The sequence below is a fragment of the Euprymna scolopes genome, chromosome 19 (assembly GCF_053919585.1).
Source record: "Euprymna scolopes isolate OS-2025 chromosome 19, ASM5391958v1, whole genome shotgun sequence".
Taxonomy (NCBI): Eukaryota; Metazoa; Mollusca; class Cephalopoda; order Sepiida; family Sepiolidae; genus Euprymna; species Euprymna scolopes.
Window position 1 is genome coordinate 104,848,829 of NC_136500.1, and position 27,868 is coordinate 104,876,696.

The following is a 27,868-nucleotide window of genomic DNA, read 5'->3' on the forward strand; positions in this document are numbered from 1 at the left end:
TGAGACCTTCTGCATTAAGTAACTGAAGATTAGAATTAAAATGCCAATGACAGATTGCTTTCATGCTCTTATCAGTTAACGAATCAGTTAACTTATGCAGAATATGGGCTGTGCTGAAATAATAACGTTATTATTTATCGATCCAGTCTTTACATAGGAGGCACCTAACAATTTAATAAGCAATAAATACTGTATACAGTTTGTTTATTTTTAATTAAGCATCATATGCAAAATACAGCACCGTCAATATTCTGCATAAGTACAAAAACACACTGTGATATAATATCTACACGAATGCAGCAAATTACTATTGAGTAGAACAAAAACTTCAGTGCCCTTTGCTTTACACACGATTGGAATACTACATGACCACCATTTACAGACAAATAACTAAAATGACAAAGAGTTGTAAAGGTAACCAGTACTCACAAGTAACCTCTTCAATACAGCAGTAACTGTTAGTGTCCATCAGTGCCATCAATTGAAAATAATCACCTTAAAAGAGCATTATCCCTCAAATACTGCTGATAACAGTCATAACTGCCACTGAATGAGAGAACCCTCCAATGAATGACAGTGCCCCCCCCCTAGATAATACTGCGTTCCACAAGATGACATTGTGCTCCACTAGGTGACAGTGTCCAACAATTGAAGACATGCGATTTCATTTTTGAGCAGTCCAATGGAAGTTGAAAGTTGCAGAGGTAGTCGGTGCCCAACAAATGCTTCAAAACACCACTACATGCCAATGACAACGAATGTTCATCACTGCCATCCAGTGACAGTCAATTTCATTTTGGAGCAGTCAAATTTAAGCCAATACTGGTCATGGCCACCAGTGACTGATAGTGACCACCATGAGGTCACCAGTAATTACCAGCACCAACTATGACAGCCAATTGATTCTGCTAGCTGCCAGACAATGCAGTACAGTAGAAGCCAGATGATTTCATTTTGGCCGCTAACACCAGTGCCGGCAATTTTCTAGAGCTGACAGTGGCTATCACTAGCAACCACTTCCACCTCTCTGTGTTGATATTTTTTTTAGCTGTTTATCCATAGTCAGTAATTTACATGAGTGACATATGATAATGCACTAGATAATCATAGGTTATTTTGTTTTCAGTAGAGAGGAGTCCTTCACCGAATCTATTCTGACTTAGGGTCATATTTCCATTGGGCAACGCCTGTACACGGGCCCTGCTAGTAGCTAATTAAAATCTCAGAGAGCAAATAAACACATTGCTTATAATCATGTTACTGATAATCTATTCTGCTGACCAAAAGCACAAATTTTATATTTGTTTCAATGAGATTTTTCATTAGATTACCAATAAAGTTTAGTATTTTTCAGTGTTTAAATTTATATTTCTGACATTATTCATCTGATGAAAGAAACAAATTATTAGGAAAATAAAATAAATTGTCTTTTCCATTATTACTTGTGGAGATTTGAAGTAAATATTCAAAGTTCATTTATCTTTATTTTGTAGTTATTAGATTTCTATCGACTGAATTTTCATATTATTAAAAAATAATTTGGCATATTTTTATCTCAAACTCAAAAACTCATATTTGTTATATATATATATATATATATATATATATATATATATATATATATATATATATATATATATATATAATTAAATATCCTTTCTTTTTCTTTCTTTCTTTCTTTCTTTCTTTCCTCTCTATCTGTCCTCTTCTAAATATCCTTTTACATCCATACCAAATGATTAAAAGAAAGCATTTTGCAACTACCTCTTATTCGTTATCCATTTTCAAGCAAATACATACGCATTTCTTTTCATGAAATGTACCTGGTGATAAATAAGCAAACAAACAAAATAGAAAGCTCCACAGAGTTTTATAAATACTTATGCATATTTGTATATTTTATAAATCATATATAACTAATGTCAGTTGAAAGTTTGTCTTCTGCAAAAAATAACATAAACAATTGTGATATTGTTTTTTTTTTACAATATATCTCGTTTTTCAGCGTTTTTTTTCTTTCTTTTATATTGTTATACTTCATTTTGTATCGTTTTAATCTGTATAATTTTCTCTTGTCACATTAGGTCACACACCAGCTTCATCCAAATGATTATTTCCCTTAATAAATTCCATTTCCTTCCTTCCGTTAAATGATGCTTTGTTATTTTCTTTTTGTTTTCAGAACAATCGCCTTGTACAGGTTTCATCAAATATCTGGGGTACAAAGTTTGGAATATTAGGAGTGGCCCATTCTTTGCCAGAAGACTTAGGCCAAGTTCTTTACAAAACCAGTCTCCTACATCTGCAACCTCGACAGATGACTGTTACAGTCACAGAGCTCCTTGGAGATACACAGACTCTCTCGAGGGACCCTAACTTTACCCCAGCAGGATGTGGTGAGGATGATGATGATACAGCATGTATGTACCTTTAAGTATCATTAAATATTAAGTATAAGGTTTTTCATTTTTATTTATAAAGTATGTTATAAATGCCAGCATATATATATATATATATATATATATATATATATATATATATATATATATATATATATATATATATATATATATATACTAGCAAAAGTACCCGTCGTTGACAGGGTTCAAAAACAGCCTACAGACAATGGACTCTGATTTATGAAAGTATGATAGGTTATGAAAAGGAAGGGTTGTAAAGAGATAGCTTCGAATTTGGGGGTATCAAAACCAAAGTAAAATATGATGAAAGTAAAAATAAAAAAGATAAACCCCATAATTTATTATACCATACCTGCTCACACTGAAACACTTATCACAATATTCTGTGGATCTATATTAAAAAACCTTGTTAAACTTTGTGACATATTTCCATTTTATGGAGGTCAGGCGCAAACGAACACCCCATAATTTTATAATACCATATTTCTTCAAACTGAAACATAATTATCAAAGTATACTTACGCAGATAGATATGAAAAGTCTTTATTAAAGTTTGTGCCTATTTCCATTCTATGGAGGCCAGGCACGAACGCAGACCCCACAATTTTATTATACCATCCTTATTTAAGTTAAAACATACTTATCAAAATATTATTATGTACATCTATATCAAAAACACTTGTAAACGTTTTTTTTTTACTTTTTTATTTCCATACTTTGTGGACCAAGCGTGAATGCAGACCCACAATTTTAATGAATCATCATTATGCCAGATCAAACATACCCATTCCTGTGTCCTGATACATCTTCTATCATTATATGTAATCAGTTTTCTATAATAGTCAACCATATAGGAGCCTATTCGTGACCAGACACACACACAGACATTCAGCTTTATATATATATATATATATATATATATATATATATATATATATATATATATATATATATATATATATAAAATTTTAAGTTTGTTTTTGAAATGTCGTTACTTTCAATGTATACTGTTTTCGTTTAATGGGTCTAGATTGTTATTTTAAAACCAGTCACCGTTAATTTTGAGTTAAGCTCAATGTGTCTATTTAATAGGGGCAGAGCACATATAGCATTAGATGCTAATGCTAATATAGCATTAGATTTTTACAACAAAAGGTATATTTTTAACATGCTGGACATAGTATTCGGGTAAAAGGATTTCCAAAGCCCTGCTTCCTCACTTCCTCCATCTTTTGGTGTTATGTAAAGATAGTTTTCCATTTTAACCCGTACTCTCGTATTTTTATTTTTTTATTATATGATAATTGGAAAAGCAAATAGGAAAATAAAATAGGAATAGAAAATAGGGGAAAATTAAAACAAAAATAAATAATCAATAAATAAAAAATAAAAATATGAAAGTATGGGTTAAAACAGAAAACTATCTTTACATAACACCAAAAGATGGAAGAAGTGAAGAAGCAGAGCTTTGGAAATCCTTTTACCTGAATATGATGTCCAGCATGTTTAAAAAATACCTTTTGTTGTAAAACTCTAATGGATAAACATCTGAAGAAGTTGGTGGGGACTGGATATTTTTATGGAAACATGAATCGTAAAATTGCCAACTCATCAATGAAACAGCTGTAATGGAAAAAATCTAGGAAACAAATGAAGGTTATAAAAAACAAAATTTTGCATTATATATATATATATATATATATATATATATATATATATATATATATATATATATATATATACTAGCATGGGTGCCCGGGTGTTTGGTGGTGTGTGTTGACCAAAAAAAAAAATTGGTTGTAGGAAGCAGGCTCAAACCTGTACCGCAAAGAAGGAAAAAAACGTGACGTCTTTGCTGTTACGACCACCACCAAACCGGAAGTGACGTTCGTTTAAATTAAGGATAGACAGACACACATCCAGATAGACAGACGGACACTTTCACTTTTATAGAGATAAAGATATGATAAATTTAAACGTCTTTAAATTTCTTGTATTCTTTGTTTCAAACAATAAATTTTTTGTTTAAAATTTCTATATTTTTACTTTACAAAATTTAAATATAAATACTACAATTCTTACTCGCTGCTCTATCTTGTATACTGAGCTTTTTTATTTGGCTGGGATTATCTTATATACAAATATTTTCTCTCAACAATATTTTATAAGATTGTTAACCATAATATTAATTAATCTGTGATTTAACCTGTCTCATTGTTTTGAAATATATATATATATATATATATATATATATATATATATATATATATATATATATATATAAAGCTGAATGTTTGTGTGTGTGTGCGTGTGTGTGGTCACGAATAGGCTCCTACATGGTTGACTATTTTAAAAAACTGATTGCATATAATGATAGATGATGTATGGAGACACAGGAATGAGTATGTTTGATCTGGCAGAACGGTGCTTCATTAAAATTGTGGGGTCTGCGTTCGCGCCTGGTCCACAAAGTATGGAAATAAAAAATTTAAAAAGTAAAAAAAAAACGTTTACAAGTGTTTTTGATATAGATGTACATAAGAATGCTTTGATAAGTATGTTTTAACTTAAATAGGGATGGTGTAATAAAATTGTGGGGTCTGCGTTCGCGCCTGGCCTCCATAGAATGGAAATAGACACAAACTTTAATAAAGACTTTTCATATCTATCTGCGTAAGTATACTTTGATAATTATGTTTCAGTTTGAAGAAATATGGTATAATAAAATTATGGGGTGTTCGTTCGCACCTGACCTCCATAGAATGGAAATATGCCACAAAGTTTAACAAGGTTTTTTAATATAGAGCCACAGAATATTGTGATAAGTGTTTCAGTGTGAACAGGTATGGTATAATAAATTATGGGTTTTATCTAATTTATTTTTACTTTTATCATATTTTGCTTTGGTTTTGATACCCCCAAATTCGGAGCTATCTCTTTACAACCCTTCCTTTTCATAACCTATCATACTTTCATAAATCAGAGTCCATTGTCTGTAGGCTGTTTTTGAACCCAATCAACGACGGGTACTTTTGCTAGTATATATATATATATATATATATATATATATATATATATATATATATATATGAAGATTCCCGAAAGAATGAAACACTAGTGTCTGTAGGTATTTAATAATTATGGTAAAAAAGAAAGTAATAATGTTGTCAGACCCTTTAAGAAACTCGTTTCTTATCGTTGAGCACTTTCAGTTCAATTAAGTCAGTCAATGTAGCTCTTATGCATAGATCATCATATAACGATTAGATCACTGTCTGACTGACGTAAAGAACATTTAAAAATTAAAATGTTTAAATTGAACGTTATTTCACGCGGTTAATGGTAGCCAAATAGATACAGTCTTTGCTAATCGAGCCAGAGATGGCTCGTGTTGCCGAGTTCGAATCTGTCGACTGGTGTTAATCGTGACACTCTGCACTGAACCTTCCCGAAAGGATGAAACACTAGTGTCTGTAAGTATTTAATTATTATAGTAAAAAAAAAAATAATAATTATATATATATATATATATATATATATATATATATATATATATATATATATATGCTATCATGGGTTAAGGTGTGTGTTGAGCAAAAAAAAAAAGTGGTAGTAGGAAGGTAGGCTCGAACCCGTACCACAAAGGAAGAAAAGAATGTGAAAAAATCGTGACATCATTGTTGTTACAACCAAACCGGAAGTGACGTAGGTTTAAATTAAGGCTAGACAATTGAAAAGAGGGGATGACTTTCGAAAATATTGGCGAAAAAAGCAACCCCTCCCAGCAGAAAAATGCCTAGGTGAAGGAATTAATGTTTTTAGCCAAGTTTTCAGTATTTGTCATCTGAAGGGTCGAGCTTCAAAATGATACTGATCTTGTGAAAATCCGTCGCCACTGGCGAAAGTTTTAGGCAGACATGCAAACATACCTACATAGATTTATATATTTGTAGCTCAAATTTTCGCCCCAAACCGATTAAAAAGCTTGCACTATCTCTGAATACCCTTTATGTAAAATTTCAAATGTTTAGACCAGAAATTGTCTTTAGTAATTTGGTAGCGACCGCAGGGATCAATGTTTTTTTTTTTTCATTTTGACCTCTATTATGACCCATTAACATTTATTGTTTTAGGTTCAAATCAAGTTGTAAAGTTAGATCCATGTCCAAGGAACCTATATCTAAAATTTCAAACATTTAGACCCAAAATTGGCGGAGAAGTTTGGTAGAGTTCTCAAAGGTCAAATCGTTGAACTTTGACCCCTTAACAGCCAAATTTCTGGCCGAAAACGGATTACACAGATTTTCGCAAATTCCACTACCCTGTATATCAAATTTTGAGTCTGTAGACTGAAAATTGACAGAGTTATTGTGTAGGGAAATGTACACAGACAGACAGACACTTTTACTTTTATATATATACTAGCATTTGAGCCCGGCGTTGCCCGGGTGTTTAGATGTGTGTGTTGAGCAAAAAGAAAAAAAAAAATGGTAGTAGAACGGCAGGTTCCAACCCGTACCGCGAAGGACGAAAAGAATGGGGGAAAAAACCTGACGTCTTTGTCGTTACAACCACCGCCAAACCAGAAGTGACGTAGGTTTTAATTAAGGCTAGACAATAGAAAGGAGAGGATGACTTTCAAAAATATTGGCGAAAAAAGCGACCTCCCCCCCTGTAGAAAAGTGCCCAGTGTATATTAATGTTTTTAGCCAATTTTTCGATATTTGTCGTCTGAAAGGTTGAACTTCACAACGATACTGATCTTGTAAAAATCCGTTGCCTCTGTCGAAAGTTTTAGGCAGACATGCAAACATACATGCATACATTTATATATTGGTAACTAAAAATTTTCGACCCAAACCGATTAAAAAGCTTGCCCTATCTCTGAATAGCCTTTATGTAAAATTTCAAATGTTTAGACCAGAAAGTGTCTGAGTAATTTGGTAGAGACCGCAGAGGTAAAAATTTTTTTAATTTGACCCCTATTATGACCCCTGAACATTTATTGTTTGGGGCTCAAATCAAGTTATTAAGGAACCTATATCTAAAATTTCAAGTGTCTAGACCCAAAATTGCCGGAGGAGTTTGGTAGAGTTCTCAAAGGTCAAATCGTTGAACTTTGACCCCTTAATTGTCAAATTTCTGGCCGAAAAAGAATTACACAGATTTTCCCAAATCTCAGTATCTTGTATATCAAATTTCGAGTCTGTAGGCTTAAAATTGACAAAGTTATTGCATAGGAAAATGTACACACACAGACACATTCACTTTTATAGATATACTAGCAGTTCCGCCCGGCTTTGCTCAGGCCCTATGTACTGTTCATAAGGTTATGTGCATATGTATATATTAAAAAGTGTGAATATGTAAAGTAATGCCTTTCTGTATAATAGTCTTCCTTAACTACCATAGAGAAAAGACAGACATACAGTTTCACTTTTATAGATGGATAGAAAGATAGATAGAGAGATAGATTTGATGCAATATATAGTAATGATTTAAAAAATATTTTAAAAAAAGACTCATGCGCCACCACCGAGAATCGAAACCAAAACGTTCAGCTCATGATTTCTTTTGCCTCTGCCGTAATGAAAACATGTTTACAGCAAGGCTAAAAATTAAAAACATGAACCAATACTACGTTAATGCATTCATAATGCCAGCGTTCGACCTTTACCTGGCAAATTTCATTTTTTTTTAATTTTCACACTTTTTCAACGATTTTTCCGTACTAAAACCCAAATATAAAATTTTGCATGGATTCAAATACCTTATATATGAAGTTTCATATCTGTAGACGAAAAACTCTAGGAGGAGTTCTGTAGGCAAAATTTGTTAAACAAAAATATATGCGTATACATAAATAAATATGAAAACAATTTTGTGTTTACTATAAACTTTTTACACAAATATTATGCAAGTATAAATCATGTAGAATATCTGCATGAATATAATTACATGTAATAGTTAACTAAAGATGATCATCTCATAAGAAAACCGAAAAAACTAATAGGGAATAATTAAAATGAATGCTAGATCTATTGCTAGTGAATGCAATCCCACAACCCATGTATAAGAAAATTGTATTTTCTTTTAAAAATAACCCTTTGTTTGTACATATAATTTTTGTTTTTTGTTAAATTGTAAATAATTGTTTTTGCAGAATAAAGCCAACACATCTGCTGGGGAGACTTTAAGTAGATAAACTCAATGGTAAGAATGAGGTATTATGGTGATAGTGTCTTAGTGTAGGGAAACTGAATAAAGTCTTTCAAAGACCTAGCTAGTAATTAGTAATGACCCTCGAACCCCCCACTTGCTCCTACTGGCCTTGTGCCTAAGTGCTTTGGACCTCAAATGAGGCTCTGGCAGTAGATAATGCCAGGGCCTAGGCCAAACGCTAAACAAAATAAATAAATAAATCAATAAAAATAAAAAAATAAATAGAAAAGAGGGTTGCCTTTTTTCTGTTGTTCTTGGCCTTCGGGCCGGGATCAAAATGTAGTATCTGTTCCGGCAGATACTACAAGCAAAGATCATATGTGGGGGCAATCCCACATATAAGACCTTGGTCAATGTAGGGGCAACCCTTCATACCAATTGTCACTATCCAGCTCCCCTACTCCCCGGGGAGTTGGTCCCCATTTCCCCATTCACTCCTCACTTTAAAAATCGGCCTTGTGCCTAATTTGCTCGGTGGGGGAGCAAATAAATACACTGTTGTTCTTGGCCTTCGGGCCAGGATTAAAGTGTAGTATCTGTTCTGCAGATGCTGCACTTAAGGTAACTTGTCCCAGTCAATGGAGGGGAAACCCTCTATACTGGGACAATTACTATTTTTGGAACCTTTTCCCTTTTTTATGGGAAACTGGTTTAACCCCACTTCAAAAACGACCTTGTGTCACATTTTGCTTTGGTGGGAAAGCAAATAAATACTAATAGAAAAGAGGGTTTTTAATATGAATATCAATACACACAAAAGAAAAACGAATTTATAGGAGTATAAACTAGTATGGGAGCCCGGCGTTGTCCGGGTGTTTGGAGGTGTGTGTTAAGCAAAAAAAAAAAAGTGATAGTAGGAAGGCAGGCTCGAACCCATCCTGCGAAGGAGGAAAAGAATGGGAAAAACACGTGACGTCTTTGCTGTGACTGGAAGTGATGTAGGTTTTTATTAAGGCTGGGCAATCGAAAGGAGAGGATGACTTTCGAAAATATCGTCAAAAAAAGCTCCCAGTAGGAGGTGAAGATAAATTGACAAAGTTATTATGTAGGAAAATGTACACACACAGACAGACACACACACACACGCACACAGAGACACTTTCACTTTTATAGATATATAGATAGATAAATTTAGAAATTGTTAAAACCAACTCCAGTAATTGATATGTGATCGACTTCATGAAGGTTAACTAATTTGAATATTCCTTTGAAAACCAAGTGTTAATTACTTATTCATTTTTTATCGTTTCTTATTAGATGATTTCATTTCATTATTATTGCTTAATTCTTTTTATGCATAGTTTCTACTTTTAATTGCATAGAATTTAGGATGAAAACGTTTTAGAACACGTCTGTCTGTGTGTGTGTGTGTGTGTGTGTGTGTGTGTGTGTGCAAACGATTTCTACAAAACTCCTCTTTGAATATTTTGTCTACAAACTTGAAACTTGATCTATAAGGTATCTGGACTGCAAGGACACATTCAATTTAGTTTCTAGCCTATAAAAATAGCATTTTTAGCTTGAAGTCACTTAAATTTTAGCCTTTTTATGCATCTGCCGATAGCTCAGATGGTAACAATAAAAGCTGAAAATAGCTGGCGTGCTGAATGTTTTGGTTTTTATTCCAGTTAATGGCACCAAAGTAAATTTTTATAACTTTTGAAATCATTACTATATATATTGGGTACAATATAATAACCAATATAGAATTTGCTCTATAATAAATCTGAAATCTGCACAAATTAAAATATCATATTAAAGCATATGGTCAGGCAGCCTGCTAGTATGTATATATATATATATATGTGTGTGTGTGTGTGTGTATGTGTGTGTACGTGTGTATATATATATATATATATATAATTATAAAACTCAAATCACCTTGTAACGAGTGTTGTAACCGAACATCTGGTTTACGATTTCCGGTTGCGCATGCGTACATAAATATGAACCCATAACAGTGTAAACAAATAAACACAAATCGCTACTTTTGCAGAATTTGACCTGTGAACTGAGATAATAGCGTTATTATCTAGAAATTATTATTTAATATGGGAAGGGTGGGGATGTTTTGCAACTATTCTGTATTACAACTATACTGTCACAATTTTCTTACAAATAAATCAACTTTGACCTGTTGACAACATATTGTTTTACTGTGTACGTTTTCAGCGCCCCAATTGCTTTTTTTTTTTGCATTTAAATTATCTAAATAAATAATTGTTAATACTTTCTGCATTTTTTTTTTTACATCGTTCATTTCTGTGTTACATTTAAGTTATTTTCACGCAATTTTCTTACAAATAAATCTACTTTAACTCGTTGACAACCATAAGAGCATTTTACAACATGTACGTTTTCAGCGTCCCAATTGTTTTTTGTTTTTTTTTAGCAATTAAATTAAACGATATATCAAAATTTTAATAGTGCACATTTACCTATAAGTATGGCAAACCACTTATAAATCAATGGCTATAAGTTTTTTTGTTTTTTTTCAAAAATAAACAATTATAAATAGAACGACTCATAGAAATCTATCTATATTCTTTTTTCATTTTAATATACTTTCATAGAAATGTTTCTGTTATGTCACAAAAAACTATTTTCTTTACGTCACAAGTGTCACACTCATACATTAATTACATAGTTAATATAACATACTGACCCAACGGGTCACGAGTAGTCTAGTATATATATATATATATATATATATATATATATATATATATATATCCACACACGCACACATTGGGGGCTATAATTATGTCCCCCTCACCTACTTAAAGCCATTATCAATGAAAACGATATAATCTTAGACGCTGAATGAAAACGTGCTTTTAAATTAGTTCTTTAAGATCCCAATCTTTCTCCTTTCTGTTTTCTAATACAACATGTACGTTTATATATATATATATATATATATATATATATATATGATGAAAATAATGGAAATAGTATTCCGACAAAATAGAGAAAATAAAAAAGGAACAAACCGTATTATGTGTTCATCAACGTTTCGTCTTTATTTCGAGACTTCCTCTGGGTGAATGAGATTAAGAAACCAAAAAATATACCAGTACAAAATATTTGAAAAAGTTTCACGTGCACAGTGTGACGCAGTTCTATTTAAGAGAAACGGAAAATTGATGTAGGAAATTCAAAATTTAACAGCGCCAGCCCCCCTTCCTTTTTGAATTTCCTACATCAATTTTCCGTTTCTCTTAAATAGAACTGCGTCACACTGTGCACGTGAAACTTTTTCAAATATTTTGTACTGGTATATTTTTTGGTTTCTTAATCTCATTCACCCAGAGGAAGTCTCGAAATAAAGACGAAACGTTGGTGAACACGTAATACGATTTGTTCCTTTTTTATTTTCTCTCTCTCTCTCTCTCTCTCTCTCTCTCTCTCTCTCTCTCTCTCTCTATATATATATATATATATATATATATATATATATATATATATATATATATTTACAGAAAGTTTAGATGAGATAAATCATCGGCACCGTCAGTTTCGAACCTAATAATAGGGATCATTTTAGATACCCATATCAAGCTCTCTTCAGCCGATACTCATCTATTTTATAACTGGAATTGGAATCTTACAAGATCACATTCAAATATCGTTTTTCTTAACAACTTAAAATTCAAATAAGAAATTTTTTTTAAATTGTCCGTTTAATGTTTTGGACACTAAAGAAAACAAAAGAAAACGAAAAAGAAAGGGAAATTTATGTTATTTTAATATATTTGAACTGTTTATCGTTTTTTCTTTTTTTTCTGCTGGAATCATTTTCTCCAAAAAAAAATATAACTAAGTATATATATATATATATATATATATATATATATATATATATATATATATATATATATATATAATAATTTCCATAGCCAAACAACGTCGCAGCCCACAAGAGCCATCACAGTCAACGAACCGGAAGTCCAAGACTCGAGTTTGGGCTTATCAGTCAGACACATCCAGACTCAGGCTATATATATATATATATATATATACTTCGTGTATATGTATCTGTATGTCTTCTCTTCCAAATCTAAATTTAATCTGTTATACCTTATCAAAATATATATTCCCGCAAATCATAAATTACAGACGCTCTCATTATGTGCTACTTTTAGCTTTTTCTCTCTTTTTTTTTCGTGGGAAAACAAATAAATACCTATAGAAAAGTAGATCTGACCTTTTTTTTTTTTCAAAGGAGTCACCACTTATCAAGGCCCAGAGGCCACTTGAGGGTAAGGGTTAATGAGTGTACAGTGGTCAAAGGGAACATGTCATAGTAATTGTTAGTCGTGGAAATTTGCTAAATTGGATTACTTAAGGGAATGACTTTTCAAGAATTTGTTTACGTTGGACTTGAAGACAACAATATCATAGTCAGTTGGAAAGTAGGAAAACAGAACAGAGTTCCACAGGCATGTAGTTCTAAGAAAGAAGCTTTGTTCATGAAATCTACATTTAGGTTTAAGAATAAATAGAAAGGGGGATTATTGATAGTGGTTTCAGCTAGACCAGGGTTTTTTTTTTTTTTTTTGAAAGTCAGGCCAGGGGAGAAATCATAGATTAGAGCTCAGTCGAGCATTTGCTATAAAAATAATGATAAAGCAGAGACAGGCTTGCAATGTCTTTTCTGTAAGAAAGAGGTTGCAAAGAAGAGAAAAGGGCACCCCTTATTAGACTACAAACTTTGTCAAGGCAAGAGAAAATGCTTCTAGCAGCTACTGCCCTGATGTGGTAACAGTACTCCATCATTGTACATACTTGGCTCTTATACAGGTAGAGAATTGCATTAGCAGTGAGATATCTACTGGAGTGGTAGAACGATCTCACCATTTTTGTAACAGACTTGGCAATGGATTTGATGTATGCGCTCCATCTCAGATCAGGAGTAAAGGTCAGATCTAGAAGCTTGTCAAAACATGGAGCTTTCCCAAGATGAGAGCCGTTCATTTTGATTGATGCCAGACGGGGATCAGAACATTGATGATGGAAAGATAGAAGCTTGATTTTAGATGCATTTAAATTAACCAGCCACCTCTTTTCCCAGTATACTACATGATCAAGATCAGAAGAGAGAGGATCAGAGAGAACTTGGTCATTTATGGCCTTTAAAGTGTAGCCTATAGATGGTAGTGTCGTCAGCATAAATGTCTGTGTCTACAAATGATCTTAAGATGTGATTTGGGAGATCATTTGTGTAGATCAGGAGAAAAGTAAGGTTCAGGATAAACCCCTGAGCGACTCCAGCATTAATACTGTGAGCTTCGAGCCAAGCTCACAGTGTAGTAGCTGTTCTGATGCTAAAGTTTATTTTATCCTTAGTCAATGTAGGGGAATCCCTAACATAACAGTAAGTGAAACGTTGAGTTTTTAGATTTTCCACATTTCCATTTTTAATTCCTATGTAATGATGCATGTATATTTGTGTGTATATATATATATATATATATATATATATATATATATATATATATATATATATATATATATATATATATATATTAAGTAAATTGATTTTCAATTTGAAAATTTAAAAAAATTTTTAAAATTTAAAAATCAAATTTTAATTAAATTAAAAATCAGTTTCATAAGAAGGAACAACAACAAAATCAATTATCTGTACGATCGTTTCGGAAATCCGTGCTTTTTATTTGTGGTATACATGAAGTTATGTAGAACAATTATATATAGTTTTTTTGGTAAGCACGGTCTCCTCATCAGCAAATTTAGGAGGATTTTTATTGAATTTAAAAGACACCATAAATAAACCTAGCATTAAAAGTAAGGCAGATGAATCTGAAAAAATTGAAATAAAAGGTTTGGATTTAAAATTTATAAGAAAATTAATATAGGTTATAGATAGAAATGAGTAGAAAAAATATATTTTTTTTGAATTTACATAATAAATTTGATTTAAAAATATATAGAGATAGTTACCTTTTAGTTTTTCTTTTTTTGAAATCAGGAACTGTGTTTAAAGTAGTCATTTAGATGTTTGTTATAGCTTTTTATTTTATTGAATGATGAATTTTAAAAGGGTGACGCTCGTGCAGTAAATTGTTTCCGTTGGCGTATTTTGATTTAAAGACGCTACAGTTAATATATATAGAGAGAGTATTTATTTTGCAAGTTTTTAAGGGGAGATAATTGTCATGTATTATTGACTTTATTTATTATTTGATTTATGGGTCTAGGGGAGGTAATTGGTCTAACTTAATTTATTTAAAAAAAAAAAAAAAAAATTGTAATCTATTTTTACTAATGAGTAATTTTTAATGATTTAAGGTGGTTTATATTTATTAAATTTAAACCAACGTTTATGATTACATGTCAGAAGCTCGTGTCTTGAATTTACTAGTTTGGTTGTATTTTTTATGTCTTCATATTTTAAAATTTTTAGGGTTTCTTTTGTACATAGTGGACAAAATTTATCTCCTGGTTTATATGATTTGCAAGTCTCAATTATTTGCCATTTAAAGTTGAAAGAAATATTGCTATTTTTTAGTTGCCAAATATAGTTGGATAGAGTAGTTTGGTTTGATAGAGAGTTATTTTTAAAAGAATGTTTGTGCGTTGAAATTCTATGTTTTATTGGGCCAGATGTGGAACCAATATATATTACCTCTTGATTATTGTGATTATTTTCCGTTAGGTCTATTGTTGGATTATTATGTGGTGGGTTGATTAGTAATTGATCGGTAGATTGATTTAAGTTGGTGTTATTATTTAATCTGGTAGTTGAGTTATGGCTGTTAATAGGTTCATGTAGATTTGGAGTTTTTGATACTGTGCAGCTATAGATAACATTTTTAATTTTACATGAGCCTTGTAGGGGACATTTATTTTTTCTTCTACAGTTACAGTCTGATGCATTTTGTATAGTTGTATTTTGTAGTTTATTAATTTTCTTATTATTAGAGCTAATTATTTTCTGATGAAGGTTAGGCATAGTAGAGTAAGAGACTTTAATTGTGTTCTTATTGAAAATTTTATTATATCTATGGGGGGCTTTAAAGTTCTTATCTAATATTTTAAAAAATTCTCTGGCTATGTTTGTTTCTAGGTTTTTGGAATACGGGGGGTTGAACCATAGGATCTCCTTGTGTCTATTCTTACGTTTACGGGTTTTAGTTTGCTGTTTATTTGTATTATTATCTAATATTTGTAGTTTGGTTTTATCTTTTTTTGTCTCTTGGTTATTTTTCTTAACTCGTATATGGGAAGACATTGCCATATTATATGTTATTACGCTCTTAATAGGTTTATTTTTAATGCAGTTTATGTTTCTATCATTTTCATTTATGAATTTAATTTGTGAATTATATCCAGAGTTTTTAAGGGCTTCATTATAGTATTTTTCATTTTTGGTAAATATTGATTTAGTAGAAGACAGTCTAGAAATTCTTAGAGCGATATTGGGAACTATTGATTTTAATATTGATTTAGGGTGGTTTGATTGATTGTGGACATATAGAAGTGATTGGTTAGGTTTATGGTATGGTTCAAAGGTAGAATTTTCAAGATGTAAGGTTATGTCTAAGAAATTAACAATTTTTTTATTAGGGTCGATTTTTATACTAAGTCCATAATTTTTAAATAATTTATGTAGAGCTTTAATTGCTTTTTCATAATTTTTATTAGTAGAATTCGTTATGAAAAGTGCATCATCTCTATATAGCCCTCCTTCAAGTTTGAATTGTTTATATATATATATATATATATATATATATATATATATATATATATATATATAACACATACATATGAGGGTTGTTCCAAAAGTAATGCTTCCCATTTTTTATTCCATCTGAATAGATCAAAGAGGATTGCAAATTGCATTGTTATGATGACTAAACTTCTTATGCATTCATGTTCTGAAAGTTTCATCTATCTAATATTGATGGGGTGAGACTCAAACAACAAAGCAACCCCTATCATGGATGTTTGTTAGAAGCAGAGATGCATATTTAAATTCCTCCATGCCGAATAAACGAAACATTCACCAGCATCTGTTGAATGTCTACAAAGCCAATGCCGTTGATGTCAGCACAGTTGGAGGTTATTTCATTGATTTCAGAGTGGTGGCAGAGATGTAAGTGACAAAGCACATGCACAGCCACTATTCTAGAAATGATATGCACCATAGTCTTGAACAGGAACGGCGTTATCTTCTTGGATTTCTGGGAATCAGGGTTAACTGACTGTTATGTTGAAATATTGACAAAGCTTGCAAGACGAGAGAAAAGGGAAACATTCTGTTTGTCACATGACAATGACAGGCCACACACAAGCTTGAAGCCAACAGAATTTGTTTGACTGCACTGTGCTCTCTCACCCACCAAATAGTCCTGACCTAGCACCATCAGACTTCCACTTGTTTGCAACCTCTGAAGGACGCATTGTGTGGTCAACATTTCCCTGATAAAAACGCCATAATTGCAGCCACAAAAAATGGACCATCTTGGCAGCTACTGACTTTTACAACTGAGGTGTCAACACTCTCGCTCATCGCTGGCAAAAGTGCATTGAGAATTGTGGTCACTATGTAGAAAAATGCACTCTAGAACACAACAGGTTTCAGGTTTTAATGGTACCAATCCCGTCTTCATAACTCTTCAACTTTTTGAGTTAAAAAATAGGAGGAATTACTTTTGGAATAACTCGTATATATATGTTTGTTTTGTGTTATTTATATTTGTAAAAGATAGCAACACTATGACAACAACTATAATATATAATATCACAATCTATCTATTCTATTATATATATAAAAGTGAACGTGTGTGTGTATATTTTCCTACGCAATAACTCTGTCAATTTTCAGTCTACAGACTCGAAATTACAGGGTACTGAGATTTGGGAAAATTTTCGGACAGAAATTTGGCTGTTAAGGGGTCAAAGTTCAACGATTTGACCGTTGAGAACTCTACCAAACTCCTCTGCCAATTTTGTGTCTAAACCATTGAAATTTTAGATATAGATTCTTTGGACATGGATCTAACTTAATAACTTCATTTGAGCCCAAAACTATAAATATTAAGGTGTCATAATAGGGGTCAAAGTTAAAAAAATTGATCGCTTTTTTTTTTTTCTTTTTTTTTGCTCAATATACACCTCCAAACACCCGGGCAACGCCGGGCTGAAATGCTAGTATATCTATAAAAGTGAATGTGTCTGTGTATCTGCGTGTCTGTATTATATATATAAAAGTGAACATGTGTGTCTGTGTACATTTCCCTACACAATAACTCTCTCAATTTTAAGTCTACAGACTCGAAATTTGATATACAGGGTACTGAAATTTGGGAAATCTTTGTCATCCATTTTCGGCCAGAAATTTGGCTGTTAAGGGGTCAAAGTTCAACGATTTGACCTTTGAGAACTCTGCCAAACTCCTCTGCCAATTTTGGGTCTAAACAATTGAAATTTTAGATATAGGTTCCTTGGACATGGATTGGAAATGGGTCATAATAGGGGTAAAAAATTTTTTTAAAATTTACTTCTGCGGTTTCTACCAAATTACTCAGACAATTTCTGGTCTAAACATTTGAAATTTTACATAAAGAGTATTTAGAGATAGGGCAAGCTTTTTAATTGGTTAGGGTCGAAATCTTTAGTTACCAATATATAAATGTATGTATGTATGTATGTTTGCATGTCTACCTAAAACTTTCGACAGAGGCGACGGATTTTACCACAATCAGTATCATTTTGAATTTCGACCTTTCAGACGACAAATATTAAAAAATTGGCTAAAAACATTAATATCTTAACCTTCAACTGGGCACTTTTCTACGGGGGGGGGGGGCTTTCTCACCGATATTTTTGAAAGTCATCCTCTCCTTTCGATTGTCTAGCTATAATTTAAACATAAGTCACTTCCGGTTTTTCCCCCGTTCTTTTCCTCCTTCGCGGTACAAGTTTGAGCCTGCCTTCCTACTACCACTTTTTTTTTTTGCTCAGTATACACATCTAAACACCCGGGCAACGCCAGGTTGAAATGCTAATATATCTATAAAAGTGAAATTGTTTGTGTGTGTGTGTGTGTGTGTGTGTGTACATTTCCCTACCAAACTATGCTGTCAATTTTCAGTCTACAGACTCTAAATTTTACATACAGGGTATTGAGATTTGGAAAATCTTTCTAATCACGTTTCGGCATGAAATTTGGCTGTCAGTGGGTCAAAGTTCTACGATTTGGCCTTTGTAAACTCTACCAAACTCCTTCGCCAATTTTGGGTTTAAACACTTGAAATTTTGGATGTAGGTTACTTGGAAATAGATAAAACTTTTTTACTTGATTTGAGCCCAAAACAATAAATGTTAAGGGGTCAAAGTTGGGGTCAAAGTTTAAAAAAATTTGACCCTTGCGGTCTCTATCAAATTACTCAACCAATTTTTGGTTGAACATGTGAAATTTTACATGAAGTGTATTCAGAAATAGGGCAAGTTTTTTTAATCAGTTTTTGGCTGAAAATTTGGCTGCCAAGGGGTCAAAGTTCAAAAGAGTTGACCTTTGCGGTCTCGAGCAAACTATTCAGCCAATTTTAGGTCTAAACATTTGAAATTTTGTGTAAAGGGTATTCAGACATGCAACAAGTTTTAATCAGTTTTTGGGTGGAAATTTGGCTGCCAAGTTGAACGAGTTAACCTTTATAGACTCTACCAAACTCCTCCGCCAATTTTGTGTCTAAACAGTTGAAATTTTAAGTGTAGGTTACCTGGACATGAATCAAACTTTATAATATATATATATATATATATATATATATATATATATATATATATATATATATATATATATATAAACATATGCACATAAAGTTATGAACAGTACATAGGGCTCAAGCAAAGCCGGGCTGAACTGCTAGTACTATATAATTCAAAACTATATAGCACAAAACATGACAATAATAATTATGTGAAACATGATGAGATTATAACCCTTATCTAAGAAAAGAAAACTTTAGGCAAGTATCATTATTAAAACTTAACCACTGAGAACCCTTTGAAGATTTAAACTCCAAATAGAAGTTTAATAAACACTATTTATTTATTTTAACCCCTTTTGTTTATTTGCTATCAGCTGAGACACCCGGCGTTGCTTGGGAACAAAGTTAAGAAATCAGAATTGTAAAATCTGTGTAAGAAACTAATTTACATTTTTTAATATTTGCATTACACTGGTTTTGAGTCTTCCCTAAGCTGAAACATGGTTAACATTATTTATAATCATAAATAACATTTCTCACACACACGCACGCACGCACGCGCACACACACACACACACACACACACTCTCTCTCTCTCTCTCTCTCTCTCTCTCTCTCTCTCTGATCTATATGAGAGAATAGAAGGTAAGAAAGAACTAACTGAATATTGGCCACGTTTTCATCATCCTAAAAAAGTAAAAAGTCTCATTGCACACAATTAAATAGAGATTAACTATTATATTGGTATTTCATATTGAAATGATTTGTTAAATTACTATTAAATTATTTATAAACAAAATAGAGAATAATATTAGCATACACAAAGTTGTTGTTGTCTTAGAAAGCAAAAAAGAAATTGATGATATAGTTATAGAATTACATGACATCTTTACCTTTATGACTTTTTAGGATTTCTATTTTCTTCCACCAATTTTTATCCTTTTTAATCCAAAATCTTTAATGCTGAGGAACAAAATTTATCTCTGATGAATTGTTTGGTGAATTTCCACCATTCAACAAAACATGTGTGAGACGAATTATGATTTGGTATGTTTACTTCCGATATATATGCTCTGAAAGTGGAAAACAGTTTAATTGTGGTAATTCGGAAAAAAAATTATTGAAATATACATTAAAAGTATATATTTCTTTATAATCAAACGCATATCTATCTATCTATCTATCTATCTATCTATCTATCTATCTATATATATATATATATATATATATATATATATATATATATATATATATATATATATAATGGTTGTACAGTAATAATTTGCAAATCCACTGAAACTCATGGGTTTATCAGAAAGTGTTTGATAAACAAACCACAGAGTTATAAACATTATTGGTTATATATGTGCATATGTAGCCTACAATGTTAGTATAAATATATGTTTGTTTGTGTGTGTATATATATATATATATATATATATATATATATATATATATATATATATATATATATATATATATATGAGGAAACAGTTAATGAAATATGTTAAAAAAACACTTTGAAATGAGTTAAAAACATATTTAATTTGAAAAGGAAACACTATATAAATTATCTAGTGTTTCCTTTTCAAATTAAATATATTTTTAACTCATTTCAAAGTGTTTTTTAAAATATTTCATTAACTGTTTCCTCATATTATAAGCTCTATTTTCTATTTGGTATTATTGAGCTTTTATATCTGGCTGAGATAAGTTTATAAATATTAATTCTTTAATATTTATAATTTACTTTAATTTTACCATCTTGGATCATTTTGGTAAATTCAATTGTAATTTTCATTTTATATATATATATATATATATATATATATATATATATATATATATATATATATATATATATATATATATATATATATATTGCTTTTTGCAATTGCCTAATGAATCCTCACAAAGATGAAACGCAGAAAATTCTGTGTAGCTTTATTGCTATATATATTTTCAAAACACACTATCTGTGTGTGTGTGTGTTTCTGCTTTTATGGAAGAAATTAAAAATATTAAAGATAAAGAATAAAGTTATGGACAAATCTTAAGATTTTACTTGTTTGCATAAATCTGAATGCTGAAAACGCTAGAAAATATGATTTTCACCCAGTATTTCAAAAGAAAGTTTCACATTAAATTTTGTTAACGGTACATAAAAAATAAATCTAGCTGGCTAAAATCCACAAAAATCTCTATAACTCGGTTATTTTATATTTGTTTATAGAGACAATGTGTGTGTGCAAAAATGAAGTTTAAATAAGTGTCACCGTAAATCCCTTCTTTGTATCTCTCTTCAGCGTTGGTGGCGATCTTTATATGATTCTTAGTCCTTTTTGTACTACTAATAAAGGCTTTTTGTAAAGATGCTCAATTTTTTTCAGCATTTTTATTTGGGCTTAGATGAAAAATTAATAATTACATTTTACAATATCATTATATATTTATACATAATTTTACCGAAATTTTATTCTACAACAAAACGTCACCGTGAATATAAATCACTAAAAATAACATCAGCAACTGATGACATTGAGTTGCTGTTTTTTTTTTTTGTATACAGCTTACATTAGTTGTTTTTTCAGTATCATTGTGAACATTAGTTTCATTTCTTGACTATACCTATTACACAGTAAAGTATTTGTTTTCAAAAGAAAATACCTTACGAAGTAGATTGTTAAGTTTTCAAAAGTACAGAATTAAAATGCGTATTTCCATTTTATGGTTTAGTTTTTAGTAAAAAAGTATATGTGTAATGGAATTTAATTAATTGCATTTTGTTTATTAAATTTTCTGTGAGATATGCTTTTTTGTTTCCAAAATTTAGATATATAAAATTTTGTCTTAAATTTGAATTGTTGCTTATTATTAACAATTGAATTATAAGACATGTTATTGTTGCTTTCACTTATCTTGTTGCTCATTACTATTAACGATTAAAATATAAGACGTATTGTTGCTTACATTTATTAACCATTGAATTCTAAGGCATATTATTGTTGCTTACATTTATTAACAATTGAATTTTAAGGCATATTATTGTTGCTTACATTTATTAACAATTGAATTCTAAGGCATATTATTGTTGCTTACATTTATTAACAATTGAATTCTAAGGCATATTATTGTTGCTTACATTTATTAACAATTGAATTGTAAGGCATATTATTGTTGCTTACATTTATTAACAATTGAATTGTAAGGCATATTATTGTTGCTTACATTTATTAACAATTGAATTCTAAGGCATATTATTGTTGCTTACATTTATTAACAATTGAATTGTAAGGCATATTATTGTTGCTTACATTTATTAACAATTGAATTGTAAGGCATATTATTGTTGCTTACATTTATTAATAATTGAATTGTAAGGCATATTGTTGCTTACATTTATTAACAATTGAATTTTAAGGCATATTATTGTTGCTTACATTTATTAACAATTGAATTGTAAGGCATATTATTGTTGCTTACATTTATTAACAATTGAATTGTAAGGCATATTATTGTTGCTTACATTTATTAACAATTGAATTTTAAGGCATATTATTGTTGCTTACATTTATTAACAATTGAATTGTAAGGCATATTATTGTTGCTTACATTTATTAACAATTGAATTCTAAGGCATATTATTGTTGCTTACATTTATTAACAATTGAATTGTAAGGCATATTATTGTTGCTTACATTTATTAACAATTGAATTGCAAGGCATATTATTGTTGCTTACATTTATTAACAATTGAATTCTAAGGCATATTATTGTTGCTTACATTTATTAACAATTGAATTGTAAGGCATATTATTGTTGCTTACATTTATTAACAATTGAATTCTAAGGCATATTATTGTTGCTTACATTTATTAACAATTGAATTGTAAGGCATATTATTGTTGCTTACATTTATTAACAATTGAATTCTAAGGCATATTATTGTTGCTTACATTTATTAACAATTGAATTCTAAGGCATATTATTGTTGCTTACATTTATTAACAATTGAATTGTAAGGCATATTATTGTTGCTTACATTTATTAACAATTGAATTGTAAGGCATATTATTGTTGCTTACATTTATTAACAATTGAATTCTAAGGCATATTATTGTTGCTTACATTTATTAACAATTGAATTGTAAGGCATATTATTGTTGCTTACATTTATTAACAATTGAATTCTAAGGCATATTATTGTTGCTTACATTTATTAACAATTGAATTCTAAGGCATATTATTGTTGCTTACATTTATTAACAATTGAATTGTAAGGCATATTATTGTTGCTTACATTTATTAACAATTGAATTGTAAGGCATATTATTGTTGCTTACATTTATTAATAATTGAATTCTAAGGCATATTGTTGCTTACATTTATTAACAATTGAATTTTAAGGCATATTATTGTTGCTTACATTTATTAACAATTGAATTGTAAGGCATATTATTGTTGCTTACATTTATTAACAATTGAATTGTAAGGCATATTATTGTTGCTTACATTTATTAACAATTGAATTTTAAGGCATATTATTGTTGCTTACATTTATTAACAATTGAATTGTAAGGCATATTATTGTTGCTTACATTTATTAACAATTGAATTCTAAGGCATATTATTGTTGCTTACATTTATTAACAATTGAATTGTAAGGCATATTATTGTTGCTTACATTTATTAACAATTGAATTGTAAGGCATATTATTGTTGCTTACATTTATTAACAATTGAATTGTAAGGCATATTATTGTTGCTTACATTTATTAACAATTGAATTCTAAGGCATATTATTGTTGCTTACATTTATTAACAATTGAATTTTAAGGCATATTATTGTTGCTTACATTTATTAACAATTGAATTGTAAGGCATATTATTGTTGCTTACATTTATTAACAATTGAATTGTAAGGCATATTATTGTTGCTTACATTTATTAACAATTGAATTGTAAGGCATATTATTGTTGCTTACATTTATTAACAATTGAATTCTAAGGCATATTATTGTTGCTTACATTTATTAATAATTGAATTGTAAGGCATATTGTTGCTTACATTTATTAACAATTGAATTTTAAGGCATATTATTGTTGCTTACATTTATTGACAATTGAATTGTAAGGCATATTATTGTTGCTTACATCTATTAACAATTGAATTGTAAGGCATATTATTGTTGCTTACATTTATTAACAATTGAATTTTAAGGCATATTATTGTTGCTTACATTTATTAACAATTGAATTGTAAGGCATATTATTGTTGCTTACATTTATTAACAATTGAATTTTAAGGCATATTATTGTTGCTTACATTTATTAACAATTGAATTTTAAGGCATATTATTGTTGCTTACATTTATTAACAATTGAATTGTAAGGCATATTATTGTTGCTTACATTTATTAACAATTGAATTTTAAGGCATATTATTGTTGCTTACATTTATTAACAATTGAATTGTAAGGCATATTATTGTTGCTTACATTTATTAACAATTGAATTGTAAGGCATATTATTGTTGCTTACATTTATTAACAATTGAATTGTAAGGCATATTGTTGCTTACATTTATTAACAATTGAATTTTAAGGCATATTATTGTTGCTTACATTTATTGACAATTGAATTTTAAGGCATATTATTGTTGCTTACATTTATTAACAATTGAATTGTAAGGCATATTATTGTTGCTTACATTTATTAACAATTGAATTGTAAGGCATATTATTGTTGCTTACATTTATTAACAATTGAATTTTAAGGCATATTATTGTTGCTTACATTTATTGACAATTGAATTGTAAGGCATATTATTGTTGCTTACATCTATTAACAATTGAATTGTAAGGCATATTATTGTTGCTTACATTTATTAACAATTGAATTTTAAGGCATATTATTGTTGCTTACATTTATTAACAATTGAATTGGAAGGCATATTATTGTTGCTTATATTTAAATTGTTGCTTATTATTATTTACGATTGAATTTAATAAAATTTTATTATAATTTATAACTCTGAAAAACGTGGAGAAAAGATCCACAAGAAATATTGGATAGACAAAATCAAATATCAGTTGCTTAGATTCAAGGCTATCATTGTTCAACATCAAGAAATGGAGGTAATAATTTTATACATATAGTTAGACATATCTAAAAATAAGTTTTTATATAGTGAGGCTGTCCAACACATTTCAGCATGTAAAACACACATTAAACCAAATATGATGATAATGCTGATGAATCACCTTATTAAAATTATATAAAAATAACAACTATGCTCATTATTTACAAATCTTGATACCTTAAAGTTAAGTTAAATTATAAAGATATACTATTCACATTGACATCCTTTTTGTAGAAAGGTTTTCTGATTTTGGGTATTAAATGATTAATTCAGAAATGAATCATTTTTCACTGCAGTTTTGTAATATGTCATGGTTTATGTTCAACACAGAATAAAAATAAACCGAATTTCTCATATCATTTTTGAAACAAAATATTTCTCTCGATAATTATTGAGAACATCTGCATCTTGTTACATTTCATTCTTTGGATGACACTTTTTTTTACATTTTCTCTTTTTATAAGTTTGTTTATGGAATCATTTTACTAACACTTGTTTCTTTTATTTTAAGGGTTAGAATTTGTTACTGATTCAGAGGGTGCCACAAATGGTATCGTTCCAGACATAAGCCTTATACCAGAGTCCTCAGTTGACCCCACTTCAAGAATGGCAACCCATTACCCAATGGAACCACTTGGAACTAATTCACTGACAAATCATATTGAAACATCGATTACTATTGATCGTGAAAATCTTGGGGCCAAGTCCTCAGAAGCACCAAATTTTGGTGGATTTGCAACAAATAAAGCAAGTCAACGCCAGCCAGCAAAAATCTCGCAGGCTAACACAAATTCACGTGACATCCACGTGGAGACAGCCAATAACTGTATTGTCAACTCCAATAATGGTGACAGCATCATAACCAAGGATGGCTACCAATGCTTAGGTGCAAGACCGAAGGTGCCAACTAACTCCAACCCTCCAAAGATTACATTGGACAGTGGTCAGCCAAGTATTGTACTCAGTGAGAATCCTAAACCACCTAAGACTGAATTAGAGGCAATTCTTCGAACAGAAATGGCTGATGATATGCCTCGTTGGGCTGACCCTGCCAGACAGAGCTTGCGATATATTGATGATGAAGTTGGTGACAATACCGAACTTCCCTTGGAAGCAAACACAATTCAGGATTGTAGTCACCTGGTGCCTGTCACAGCCCGGGAGAACCAACCACGTTTGTACTTCACTCACCAGGATTCTGTATCTGAGACGGAAACACTGGACAAACACTCCCCTTATATACACTACCACCGAGCAAGCCTAGATTCAACCACAACAGAAGATGATAGTGCTTCAGAGAGTACCTGTAGTTCTCATCACTCTCCTATTAAAAGAATGCTCAAAAAACATGGTTCAGTTGATACTGGCATTAATATCTTATCAGACACTGCCAAAGACAGTGCACTTCATCGGGGACGCTGTAGTAAAGAAAATAAACAAAGTGCTTCCCTCCCTTCTTCTCCAATTCGCCGTAGCCCGAAATTGGACTCCCCAACACGTAGGTTGCGAGAGGAGGTGTTACGAGGGAAGAATAAGCAATACAGTCCTATTCTGGGTAAAAAACAGCATCGTTACTTGAGATTAGTTGACAGTTCTGAAGAAGACTTATCATGCAGTGCTGACGACAGTGCTAAGGTTATACATAGTTTCAAAGATCTTGAGTCTTTTCAGAAAGCACAGCTGAGACAAAAGGTGAGTACAAATAAGTTTTTTCTTTCAACAATTTTGATTTTGAAGATTCAAACATTTTTAATTAAGTTCTTTGTTTTTGTCTAGAGTGCCCCATTTTGAGGAGCTGGATTTTACCCACACTAAAAACCGACCTTGTATCTAACTTTGCAAGTAAATAGGAACATTGAAATATATAAGCAACCTGTCAATACATTTATGATTACGTTTCATCAATCATTTACAGAGTATGACAAACATTTACATTCACAACATGTTAATATTATTTCTATGTACTATTGATAAGTGCATATAAATATATATATATATATATATGTTTATATATATATATGTTTATACATATATATATATATATATATATATGTGTGTGTGTGAAAAAGAATATATGTATAAAAGAATGAACAATTGTAGGTTTTTCAGATTTTTATCATTTTTTAATGTTTATTAATAATTTTATGAGCATTTCGAACCTTGTTTAGTTCTCTTCAGATATTTTTATATACAAGTTTTTTAGTTAAAAGTTTATCTATTATGGAACTTCATTTTGGAAAACATTTTATTTCTGCTAGCTTCAATTGTGCTTCTGAAAGTAATGCCAATATGAGACTTGGTGTCCCCAGTGGAGCAGGTCAAGAGTTCAATCGGTTAGAGTTAAG

At 30.6% G+C, this 27,868-nt stretch overlaps 1 protein-coding gene across 4 annotated transcripts in view; it reads left to right on the top strand.

Annotated features, from left to right (window-relative positions):
- LOC145239866 (tubby-related protein 4-like) overlaps positions 1-27,868 on the top strand; it is a 647,302-nt gene that overhangs the window by 564,017 nt on the left and 55,417 nt on the right. For all 4 annotated transcript variants that reach the window (XM_080103438.1, XM_080103439.1, XM_080103435.1 and 1 more), the window contains 2 exons: positions 2,183-2,420; positions 26,035-27,215. In XM_080103438.1, coding sequence (XP_079959564.1) covers positions 2,183-2,420; positions 26,035-27,215 — 1,419 coding nt within the window. The remainder of the gene's footprint in view (positions 1-2,182; positions 2,421-26,034; positions 27,216-27,868) is intronic.